General features: G+C 38.8%; 1 protein-coding gene and 1 non-coding gene across 2 annotated transcripts; one reads left to right on the top strand and one right to left on the bottom strand.

The window, feature by feature from the left end:
* Window positions 1–4,798: 4,798 nt before the first annotated feature.
* LOC127742006 (small nucleolar RNA R71) lies at window positions 4,799–4,906 on the top strand. The gene has a single exon (XR_008003193.1). It is a non-coding gene; the product is annotated as a small nucleolar RNA R71 (small nucleolar RNA).
* A 4,204-nt stretch (window positions 4,907–9,110) lies between these two features.
* On the bottom strand, window positions 9,111–10,280 carry LOC107464923 (uncharacterized). Its single transcript, XM_016083890.1, has one exon. The coding sequence runs from the start codon at window positions 10,278–10,280 to the stop codon at window positions 9,111–9,113; it is 1,170 nt and encodes a 389-aa protein (XP_015939376.1).
* Window positions 10,281–12,564: the final 2,284 nt, after the last annotated feature.

The following is a 12,564-nucleotide window of genomic DNA, read 5'->3' as shown; positions in this document are numbered from 1 at the left end:
GGTTGTCAGTCACACGTTCATAGGTGAGAATGATGATGAGTGTCACGGATCATCACATTCATCAAGTTGAAGTGCGAGTGAATATCTTAAAAGAAGAATAATCATGAATTGAATAGAAGAACAATAGTAATTGCATTAATACTCGAGGAACAGCAGAGCTCCACACCTTAATCTATGGTGTGTAGAAACTCCACCATTGAAAATACATAAGTGGTGAAGGTAGGCATGGCCGTGAGGCCAGCCTCCACAAAATGTGATCAAGAGATCAAAAGATGATCAAAAGATGAAAATACAATAGTAAAAGGTCCTATTTATAATGAAACTAGCTACTAGGGTTTACAGAAATAGGTAACTGATGCAGAAATCCACTTCCGGGCCCACTTGGTGTGTGCTTGGACTGAACACTGAGCTTCACACGTGTAGAGGCTTCTCTTGGAGTTAAACGCCAGCTTTGGTTCCAGTTTGGGCGTTTAACTCCAACTTTTATGCCAGTTCTGGCGTTTTGACTTCAGAATAGAGCAGAGAAGGGGCGTTTGAACGTTAGTTTGCGTCATCAAAACTGAAGCAAACTATGGATTCTTATATATTTCTGAAAAGTCCTGGATGTCTACGTTCTAACGCAATTGAGAGCCTGCCATTTGGAGTTCTGTAGCTCCAGAAACTTTGAGTGCAAGGAGGTCAGAATCCAACAGCATCTGCAGTCTTTTGTCAGCCTCTGAATCAGATTTGTGCTCAGGTCCCTCAATTTCAGCCAGAAAATACCTGAAATCACAGAAAAACACACAAACTCATAATAAAGTCTAGAAATGTGAATTTTTCTTAAAAACTAATAAAAACATCCCAAAAAGTAGCTAGATCCTACTAAAAACTACCTAAAAATAATGCCAAAAAGCGTATAAATTATCTGCTCATCACAACACCAAAATTAAATTGTTGCTTGTCCCCAAGCAACTGAAAATAAAATAGAATAAAAAGAAGAGAATATACAATGAATCCCACAGTATCAATAAAACTTAGTTCTAATTATATGAGCGGGGTTTGTAGCTTTTTGCTTCTGAACAATTTTGGCATCTCACTTTCTCCTTTGAAATTCAGAATGATTGGCATCTATAGGAACTCAGAATTTTAGATAGTGTTATTGATTCTCCTAGTTAAGTATGTTGATTCTTGAACACAGCTACTTTATGAGTCTTGGCCGTGGCCCTAAGCACTTTGTTTTCTAGTATTACCACCGGATACATAAATGCAACAGACACATAACTGGGTGAACCTCTTCAGATTATGACTTAGCTTTGCTAAAGTCCCCAGTTAGAGGTGTCCAGAGTTCTTAAGCACACTCTTTTGCTTTGGATAACGAATTTAACTACTCAGTCTCAAGTTTTTCACTTGGACCTGCATGCCACAAGCACATGGTTAAGGACAACTTGATTTAGCCACTTAGACCTGGATTTTATTCTCTGGGCCCTCCTATCTATTAATGCTCAAAGCCTTGGATCTTTTTTACCTTTGCCTTTTGGTTTAAAGGGCTATTGGCTTTTTCTGCTTGCTTTTTCTTTTTCTCTTTTTTTCACTGCTTTTTCTTGCTTCAAGAACCAATTTCATGATTTTTCAGATTATCAATAACATTTCTCTTTGCTCATCATTCTTTCAAGAGCCAACAACTTTAACATTCATAAACAACAAGATAAAAAAATATGCACTGTTCAAGCATTCATTCAGAGAACAAAAAGTATTGCTACCACATCAAAATCATTAAACTAGTTTCAAGATAAAATTTGAAATCCAAGTACTTCTTGTTCTTTTGTATTTAAGCACATTTTTCATTTAAGAGAGGTGAAGGATTCATATAGCTTTAAGGCATAGACACTCGACACTAATGATCATGTAGTGAAGACACAAACATAGATAGAACATACAGCATAAAGCCGAAAACAACAGCATAAAGCCGAAAACAAAAAAATAAATAGACAAGGAGATTAAGGAATGAGTCCACCTTAGTGAGGGTGGTGTCTTCCTTCTCTTGAAGATCCTTATGGAGTGCTTGAGCTCCTCAATGTCTCTTCCTTGCCTTTGTTGCTCCATCTCTAGTGATTTTGGTGCTCCTATCCTTAGTTGCTCCCAATAGTTGTGTGGTAGAAAATGTATCCCTTGAGGCATCTCAGAGATTTCTTGATGAGAAATTTCCTCATGCGCTTGTTGAGGTCCATGAGTGGGCTCTCTTGATGTGCAGTCAAATGCTCTACTACTGAGCTATGGACCCTTGAGATGAATCTCTCCATCTCTCATGACTCGGAGGTTGAAGCAATTGCCTTCCCTTTCCTCTTTCTAGAGGTTTCTCCAGCCTTAGGTGCCATAAATGGTTATGAAAAAACAAAAAGCAATGCTTTTACCACACCAAACTTAAAATATTTGCTCGTCCTCGAGCAAAAGAAGAAAGGAAAAAGGGGGACAAGAAGAAAATGGAGGAGATGGATGGAGATAGGTGGTTCGGGAAAGATGGTTGTGTTGTGTGAATATGAAGGAGTAGTGAGGGGAGGGTTGGTTTCGGGAAAGAGATATGGAGGTGATTGGTGAAGGGTATTTGGGGAAGAGTGTTGTAGAAAGGTGTGAAGAGGAGAGAGAGTGAGTTGAGGTTGGTGGTGATCCTGTGGGGTCCACAGATCCTGAGGGGTCAAGGAATTCTTCATCCCTGCTCCAATTGGGCGTTCACAACGCCTTGGAGTACAATTCTGGCGTTTAAATGCCAGTTTGCTGCCCTATTCTGGCATTTAAATGCCAGTTTTCCTTCTTGTTCTGGCGTCTAAACGCCAGTTTGTTGCCCTGTTTTGGCATTTAAACGCCAGTCTAGTGCCTTGTTCTGGCATTTAAACGCCCAGAAAGGTGCCAGATTGGGCGTCTAAACGCCCATTTTGCTACCCTTACTGGCATTTAAACGCCAGTAAGTCCTTCCTCCAGGGTGTGCTGTTTTGAATGCTGTTTTCGATTTTTTCTTTATTTTTGTAATTGTCTTTGTGACTTTACATGATCATCAGCCTAAAAGAAAACAAAATAATATAGATAAAATTAAAATAAAATTGGGTTGCCTCTCAATAAGCACTTATTTAATGTCAATAGCTTGATAGTGAGCTTTCATGGAGCCTCACAGATTATCAGAGTATGGTTGAGATCTCTCAACACCAAACTTAGAGTTTGGATGTGGCCTCCCAACACCAAACTTAGAGTTTGAATGTGGGGGCTCTGTTTGACTCTGTATTGGAAGAAGCTTTTCATGCTTACTCTCCATGGTTACAGATGGAGAACCTTGAGTCTTTACTACAAGGCATTATTTATTCACATGAAGGATCAACTCTTCTCTGTCAACATCAATCACAGCTCTTGCTGTGGCTGGGAAAGGTCTTCCAAGGATGATGGATTCATCCTCATCCCTCCTAGTGTCTAGGATTATGAAATCAGCAGGGAAGTAAAGGCCTTCACCCTTCACTAGCACATCTTCTACTAGTCCATAAGCCTTTTTCATAGATTTATCTGCCATCTCCAATGAGAATTTGGCAGCCTGTACCTCATAGATTCCCAGTTTTTCCATTACAGAGAGTGGCATCATGTTTATCCCTAACCCCAGGTCACACAGAGCTTTTTCAAAGGTCATGGTGCCTATGGTACAGGGTATTAAGAGTTTACCAGGATCCTATTTCTTTTGAGGTAAATTTTGCTGAACCAATGTATTCAGTTCATTGGTGAGCAAGGGAGGCTCTTCCTCCCAAGTCTCATTACCAAATAGCTTGGCATTCAGCTTCATGATTGCTCTTAAATATTGGACAACTTGCCCTTCAACAATGTCTTCATCCTCTTCAGAAGATGAATAGTTATCAGAGCTCATGAATGATAAAAGGAGGTCTAAGGGAATCTCTATGGTCTCTGTATGAGCCTCATATTCCTTTGGTTCCTCATTAGGGTACTCTTGACTGGCCAGTGGACGTTCCCTGAGGTCTTCCTCATTGGGATTCACGTCCTCCTCCTCCTTCTCAGGTTCGGCCATTTTGATTACATCAATGGCCTTACACTCTCCTTTGGGATTCTCTTCTGTATTGCTTGGGAGAGTGCTAGGAGGAGTTTCAGTAACCCTTTTACTCAGCTGGCCCACTTGTGCCTCTAAATTTCTAATGGAAGATCTTGTTTCAGTCATGAAACTAAGAGTGGCCTTAGATAGATCAGAGACTATGTATGCTAAGCTAGAAGGATTCTGCTCAAAATACTCTGTCTGTTGCTGAGATGATAATGGGAAAGGTTTGCTATTGCTAAACCTGTTTCTTCCACCGTTGTTATTGTTGGAGCCTTTCTTCTGTTGATCCTTCCATGAAAAATTTGGATGATTTTTCCATGAAGGATTATAGGTGTTGCCAAAGGCTTCACCCATGTAATTCACCTCTGCCATTGCAGGGTTCTCAGGATCATAAGCTTCTTCTTCAGAAGATGCTTCTTTAGTACTTTTGGATGCATTTTGCAATCTATTCAGACTCTGAGAGATCATATTGACTTGTTGGGTCATTATTTTGTTCTGAGCTAGTATGGCATTCAAAGCATCAATTTCAAGAACTCCTCTCTTTTGAGGCATCCCATTACTCACAGGATTCCTCTCAGAGGTATACATGAACTGGTTATTTGCAAACATTTCAATAAGTTCCTGAGCCTCTGCAGGTGTTTTCTTTAGGTGAATGGATCCACCTGCAGAATGGTCCAGTGACATCTTGGAAAATTCAGACAGACCATCATAGAATATATCTAATGTGGTCCATTCTGAAAGCATGTCAGAAGGACACTTTTTGGTCAGTTGCTTGTATCTTTCCCAAGCTTCATAGAGGGATTCACCATCTTTTTGTCTGAAAGTCTGAACATCCACTCTAAGCTTTCTCAGCTTTTGAGGAGGAAAGAACTTGGCTAAGAAAGCCGTGACCAGCTTATCCCAAGAGTCCAGGCTATCTCTAGGTTGTGAGTCCAACCATGTTCTAGCTCTATCCCTTACAGCAAAAGGGAAAAGCATAAGCTTGTAGACCTCAGGATCAACTCCATTGGTCTTAACAGTATCTTGGAAGTTGGTGTAGTAAAATCACCAAGCATCTTCCTTGCATTGTTGTTTGGTTCGGCCATAATTGTTTCTTTTGCTGTTTCCCTTTCAAAAATTTCAGTGAGGTCCTCTTCAGAGTTTTGTGCTTTAGCTGCTCTTAGCTTCCTCTTCAGAGTTCTTTCAGGTTCAGGATCAGCTTCAACAAGTATGCCTTTATCTTTTTTCCTGCTCATATGAAAGAGAAGAAAACAAAGAAAATATGGAATCCTCTATGTCACAGTATAGAGATCCCTTGAGGTGTCAGAGGAAAATAAGAATAGAAGAATGAGGCAGGTAAGGAAGAATTCGAACACACAAAGAGAGGTGGAGTTCGAATTGACAATGGAGGAGGAATGTTAGTGTTTAGATAGAAAAAGATAAGAGAGGGGGGAGAATTTTCGAAAATAAAAAGAATAAAATTTAAAATAAATTTTTGAAAAATTGGTTGTGGTTTTTAAAAAGATAAGAAATAGTAAAACAAATAAAAAGTCAATTAGTTAGTTGAAAAAAATTTAAAAATCAATTTTGAAAAGATAAGAAGTTAGAAAAGATTTTGAAATTGATTTTGAAAAAGATATGATTTGAAAAAGGTATGTTTGAAATGATATGATTGAAGTTTATTTTGAAAAAGATTTGAAAAGGAAATTAAAAAGATTTGATTTAAAAAAAAGATATGTTTGAAAAGATATGATTTTGAAAAAGATATGATTGAAAATATTTGATTTGAAAAAGATTTGATTTAAAAAAATATGAAGATTTGAAAAAGATTTGATTTGAAAACAAAATTCCTCTTCTTGTGTCATCCTGGCGTTAAACGCCCAGGAGCTGCATGTTTTAGGCGTTTAACGCCCAATTGCTGCATGGTTTGGGCGTTTAAACGCCCAGCCAAGTACCCTAAACCCTAAACACAACGCCAGTTTTCCTTCTTCACTGGGTGTTTTGAACGCCCAGCTTTTTCTCTGTAATTCCTCTGCTTTATATTCTTGGATCTTCATTTTGCTAAATCCTTTATTCAAGAATAAATGTTTTCAATTTTGAAAAACAACAAAATGAGTCAAAACATATAATTCTTGGATCAAAACACAAGATATATGCAAGAATATTATGAGCGTCAAGATGAACACCAAGAACAATCTTGAAGATCAAGATGAACATCAAGAACTCAGTTTTCTTAATGAAAGAAACACATGGAGGACACCAAACTTAGAACTTTCTCATGTTTGGGCCATATGGATGCAAGAATGCATATGTAGAACATCATGCAATGCAAATCAATAAATCATGAAGATTAAACAAGGCAATTCATCAAGAACGACTTGAAGATCATCAAGAACACAATGTATGTGTTTCGAAAATTGCAAGACAGTAAAAATCATGCAATTGACACCAAACTTAAAATTTGGCACTAGATTCAAACAAGAACCATGAAATATTTTTGAGTTTTTATGATTTTATGAATTTTTTTGGATTTTTCGAAAATTGTTTTTAAAAAAATGAAAAAGAAGAAAAATTTTTGAAAGATTTTTGAAAACTTTTTGAAAATAAAATAAGAAGAAAATTACCTAATATGAGCAACAAGATGAACCGTCAGTTGTCAAAACTCGAACAATCCCCGGCAACGGTGCCAAAAACTTGGTGCATGAAATTGTGATCATCAACAATGGCGCCAAAGACTTTGAGCTCTCAAACGTGAATCACACTTTGTCACAACTTCGCACAACTAACCAGCAAGTGCACTGGGTCGTCCAGGTAATACCTTACGTGAGTAAGGGTCGATCCCACGGAGATTGTCGGCTTGAAGCAAGCTATAGTCACCTTGTAAATCTTAGTCAGGCGGATTCAAATGGGTGATAGAGTTTTCATAATTAAAATATAAATAAACATAAAATAAAGATAGAGATACTTATGTAATTCATTGGTGAGAGTTTCAGATAAGTGCATAGAGATGCTTTATCCCTCTTGAATCTCTGCTTTCCTACTGCCTTCATCCAATCCTTCATACTCCTTTCCATGGCAAGCTGTATGTTCGGGTTTCACCGGCGTCAATGGCTACCTCTCGTCCTCAGTGAAAATGGTCCAAATGCGCTATCACCGCACGGCTAATCATCTGTCGGTTCTCGATCATGTTGGAATAAAATCCAGTGATCTTTTTGCGTCTGTCACTACGCCCAACACTCGCGAGTTTGAAGCTCGTCACAGTCATCCCTTCCCAGATCCTACTCGGAATACCACAGACAAGGTTTAGACTTTCCGGATCTCAGGAATGGCCGCCAATAATTCTAGCTTATACCACGAAGACTCCGATCTTTCGGAATGGAGGCTAAGAGATATACGCTCAATCTTAAGTAGAACGGAAGTGGTTGTCAGTCACACGTTTATAGGTGAGAATGATGATGAGTGTCACAGATCATCACATTCATCAATTTGAAGTGCGAGTTAATATCTTAGAAGAAGAATAAGCATGAATTGAATAGAAGAACAATAGTAATTGCATTAATACTTGAGGAACAGCAGAGCTCCACACCTTAATCTATGGTGTGTAGAAACTCCACCGTTGAAAATACATAAGTGGTGAAGGTAGGCATGGCCATGAGGCCACCCTCCCCAAAATGTGACCAAGAGATCAAAAGATGATCAAATGATGAAAATACAATAGTAAAAGGTCCTATTTATAATGAAACTAGCTACTAGGGTTTACAAAAATATGTAATTGATGCAGAAATCCACTTCCGGACCCACTTGGTGTGTGCTTGGGCTGAGCATTGAGCTTCACATGTGTAGAGGCTTCTCTTGGAGTTAAACACCAGCTTTGGTGCCAGTTTGGGCATTTAACTCCAACTTTTATGCCAGTTCTGGCGTTTTGACTTCAGAATATGGCAGAGATGGGGCGTTTGAACGCCAGTTTGCGTCGTCAAAAATGAAGTATGAACTATTATATATTGCTGGAAAGTCTTGGATGCTACTTTCCAAAGCAATTGAGAGCGTGCCATTTGAAGTTTTGTAGCTCCTGAAAATTTACTTCGAGTGCAGGGAGGTCAGAATCCAACAGCATCTGCAGTCCTTTGTCAGCCTCTGAATCAGATTTGTGCTCAGATCCCTCAATTTCAACCAGAAAATACCTGAAATCACAGAAAAATACACAAACTCATAGTAAAGTCTAGAAATGTGAATTTTTCTTAAGAACTAATAAAAATATCCCAAAAAATAGCTAGATCCTACTAAAAACTACCTAAAAATAATGCCAAAAAGCGTAGAAATTATCCGCTTATCACAATGCCTCTTGAAAGATTTGCATCAGCCCCTGATTTATTGTTTCAGTGCAGAAGACAATATACCCATGTAACAGATTAATATAGCATCTAAACATAGCAGATTAATGTTCACTAACATATCAAATTTTGAAGATTAATATTCAAAAGCTTAGCCATTGCATCTAAACATAGCATCACTAACATAGCATATTTATGTTCACAAGCTTAGCCATTGCATATATGATCATATACATTTCAGATTTATATTTACAAACTTATCAATTGCATATATGATCATATACATATCAGATTAATATTCACAAGCCTCCAGTTGCATATATCAGCATATACATAGCAGACTTATATTCACAAACTTATCAGTTGCATATATCATCATATATATAGCAGATTTATATTCAAATCAAATTAGTTGCAAAAAAATTAGGTGATACCTTTTATTGGTCACTCATAAAAACCCACTTTCTTGATTCTCCAACGTCATTTAACAGCATCTCCAAGAACCACCCCCAACTGTCCTTAGTCTCTGCCTCTACTATAGCTACGGCAATGGGAAAGTAATTGTCATTTGGATCTCTGCCAACAGCAACTAGCAGCTGCTGTCCATGGTCGCCCTTCAAGTGACATCCATCCACGCCAATAATAGGTCTACACCCCACCAAGAAGCCTTTCTTTACTGCATCAAGGAACATGTACATTCTCATAAATCGGGGCTGGTGCATAATAGAAGGCCTATCAACCTATATGCTCAGACTAGGTCCTAGATTTGCCCTAAGTATCTCTGCACAGTAATCCCTTAGTTTAGCATACTGTTGGATTGCCCACCCATGTACCTCTTCTCTTGCCTTCCTCCTTGCCCAGTAAGCCTTACCAACACTGATATTGGCCATGTATTTATCTTGGATAGTCTGAATAACTGTCACAAGCTTCATCTCCTCCCCTCTAGTGATGTTATTTGCAATCTTCTTTGAGATCCAACTACTTGATGCAAGTCTTCCGCTGTAGTTCCTTCCACATGTATGCTTTCCATTCAGAGTCTTGATACGGAAACAGTCAGAACCCCCGACCTTACTCGCAAAACAAACCCACTTGCACATTCTCTTTCTTCCTTTGCAAACAACTCTACACCTCACCTTATCATTTTTTCGAAACCTATTGTCCCTACCATTCAATAGAGCATGCTCCTTAACAGCCTCTTTGAATTGCCTAAGTGATTTAAATTCCAGCCCCACCTGAAATTCATACTCTCTATTCATCTCTGCCTCATTGTATTTAGGGAACCTCCTCTTTTTTATCATATCATCAGAGTCCCCCTCATAACTGTCTATGTCATCAGTCTCATATCCATCAGATATGCCCCCAACTTGCTCATCACCCTTCCTTAAACCTTCATCACCTTCAGCTCTTCCAGCTACTGCAGTTCCCTCATTATTTAGTGGGCCAGTAAATCCCCCAAATGCATTTGATGGTGGATCATTATCCTCCACCTCAAACCCAAAGTGATCCTCATGGTCACCATCATCAGCACTATCATCAAATACCTCTTCTTCAGTAGAAAGCTCTGACTTAGCATCCACTTCAACCTCTAGTAACACATCATCAACAGCACTGTATTTACCTTCCTCTGGCACATAATCAGCATCAGTTGAAGTGATTTCAATCCCGTTACTTTCTCTGGCTCCATCAACAACATATACCTCGCAATGTTTGCAGGAACTTGACACCAGTGACCTAGCCATTCTCATTGCATCCCCATCGGACTTCAACTCTCTAAGACCTGATTTCAAATCCATCCCAGGTTCCTTGTACCAGACCCTAGCGAAACCCTTATACCCTAGTTGCTTTAGCTGACTGACAATCTCTTGCAATGACCATTCATCAACCTCAAAATATAAATCCTCCACAACCATTCCTCCTAAATACTCTAATTGTTGTCCACTGTCAACAAATTTGCCACCATGGTGGATTTCGATACTGAAATCCAAATCACCCAAAAATGCATACCAAAAAAAATAATGCCATAAATCCCCCTTCAAACAGTTTTGGAAACAAAAAAGAAGCTCTAATAAACAATATGACAAATTTTTCCAGGAGAAAAAAACAAAACCCTTCAACGACTGAAAGGTTGAGCGTTGTCTTACCTAGAGGTAGAAGCAACACCTACGACGACGGCAGTGATGCCTGGTGCACGAAAATTACATTCACACTATGTAATTTCGCACAACTAACCAGCAAGTGCACTGGGTCGTCCAAGTAATACCTTACATGAGTAAGGGTCAATCCTACGGAGATTGTTGGCTTGAAGAAAGCTATGGTTATCTTATTATTCTTAGTCAGGATACCGATAGGGTTTTTAGTTTCAGTTGTAAAAAGTAAAACAGCATAAAATTAGTAATTGTTAGGCAGTAATAGAGAATATGTTGGAGTTTTGGAGATGCTTTATCTTCTGAATCTCTGCTTTCCTACTGTTATCTTCTTCACGCACGCAAGGTTCCTCCTACGGCAAGCTGCGTGTTGGTGGATCACTGTTGTCAATGGCTTCCATCCGTCCTCTCAGTGAAAATGGTCCAAATGCGCTATCATCGCACGGCTAATTATCTGTCGGTTCTTGATCATGTCAGAATAGGATCCATTGATACTTTTGTGTCTGTCACTATGCCCAACACTCGCAAGTCTGAAGCTCGTCACAGTTATCCAATCCCTGAATCCTACTCGGAATACCACAGACAAGGTTTAGACTTTCCGGATTCTCAAGGATGCTGCCAATGAATTCTAGCTTATACCATGAAGATTCTGATTAAGAAATCCAAGAGATATTCATTCAATCGAAGGTAGAACGGAGGTGGTTGCCAGGCACGCGTTCATAGATTGAGAATGGTGATGAGTGTCACGGATCATCACCTTCATCATGGTTAAGTACGAATGAACATCTTAAAGAGAAACAAGCGTGTTTGAATAGAAAACAAAAATAATTGCATTAATTCATCGAGAGGCTGCAGAGCTTCTCACCCCCAACAATGGAGTTTAGAGACTCATGCAGTCAAAAAGTACAAAGTTCAGATCTAAAATGTCATGAGATCCAAAATAAGTCTTTAAAAGTTGTTTAAATACTAAACTAGTAAACTAGGTTTACAGAAAATGAGTAAACTAAGATGGATAGTGAAGAAATCCACTTCTGGGGCCCACTTGGTGTGTGCTGGGGCTGAGACTTGAGCTTCTTACGTTCCTGGGCTGTTTCTGGAGTTAAATGTCAGGTTGTAACCTGTTTCTGGCATTTAACTCCAACTTGCAACCTGTTTCTGGCGTTCAACTCCAAAATGCAACATAGAACTGGAATTAAACGCCAGTTTACATCGTGTATCTTTGAGAAAAGTATAAACTATTATATATTGCTGGAAAGCCCTGGATGTCTACTTTCCAACCCAATTGAGAGCGCGCCAATTGGACTTCTGTAACTCCAAAAAATCCATTCCGAGTGCAGGGAGGTTAGAATCCAACAGCATGAGCAGTCCTTTTTCAGCCTGAATCAGATTTTTGCTCAGCTCCCTCAATTTCAGCCAGAAAATACCTGAAATCACAGAAAAACACATAAACTTATAGGAAAGTCCAGAAATATAAATTTTGCCTAAAAACTAATAAAAATATACTAAAAGCTAACTAAAACATACTAAAAACTATATGAAATTACCCCAAAAAGCGTATAAAATATCCGCTCATCACAATACCAAACTTAAACTATTGCTTGTCCTTAAGAAACTAGATAAATAAAATAGGATAAAAAGAAATCAAGAAGCAATAATATCTCAGAGTTTTAAGTGAAGCTCAGATTCTAATTAGATGAGCGGGACTAGTAGCTTTTTGCTTCCGAACAGTTTTGGCATCTCACTTTATCCCTTGAAATTCAGAATGATTGGCATCTATAGGAACTCAGAATTCAGATAGTATTATTGATTCTCCTAGTTTAGTATGTTGATTCTTGAACACAACTACTTTATGAGTCTTGGCCGTGGCCCTAAGCACTTTGTTTTTCAGTATTACCACCGGATTCATAAATGCCACAGACACATAACTGGGTGAACCTTTTTAGATTGTGACTCAGCTTTGCTAACATCCCCAATTAGAGGTGTCCAGAGTTCTTAAGCACACTCTTTTACTTTGGATCACGACTTTAACCACTCAGTCTCAAGCTTTTCG

The sequence above is a fragment of the Arachis duranensis genome, chromosome 9 (genome assembly GCF_000817695.3).
Source record: "Arachis duranensis cultivar V14167 chromosome 9, aradu.V14167.gnm2.J7QH, whole genome shotgun sequence".
In the NCBI taxonomy this organism is placed as follows: domain Eukaryota; kingdom Viridiplantae; phylum Streptophyta; class Magnoliopsida; order Fabales; family Fabaceae; genus Arachis; species Arachis duranensis.
Note: the sequence above shows the minus strand (reverse complement) of the source record. Positions and strands in the feature narration are given on the sequence as shown.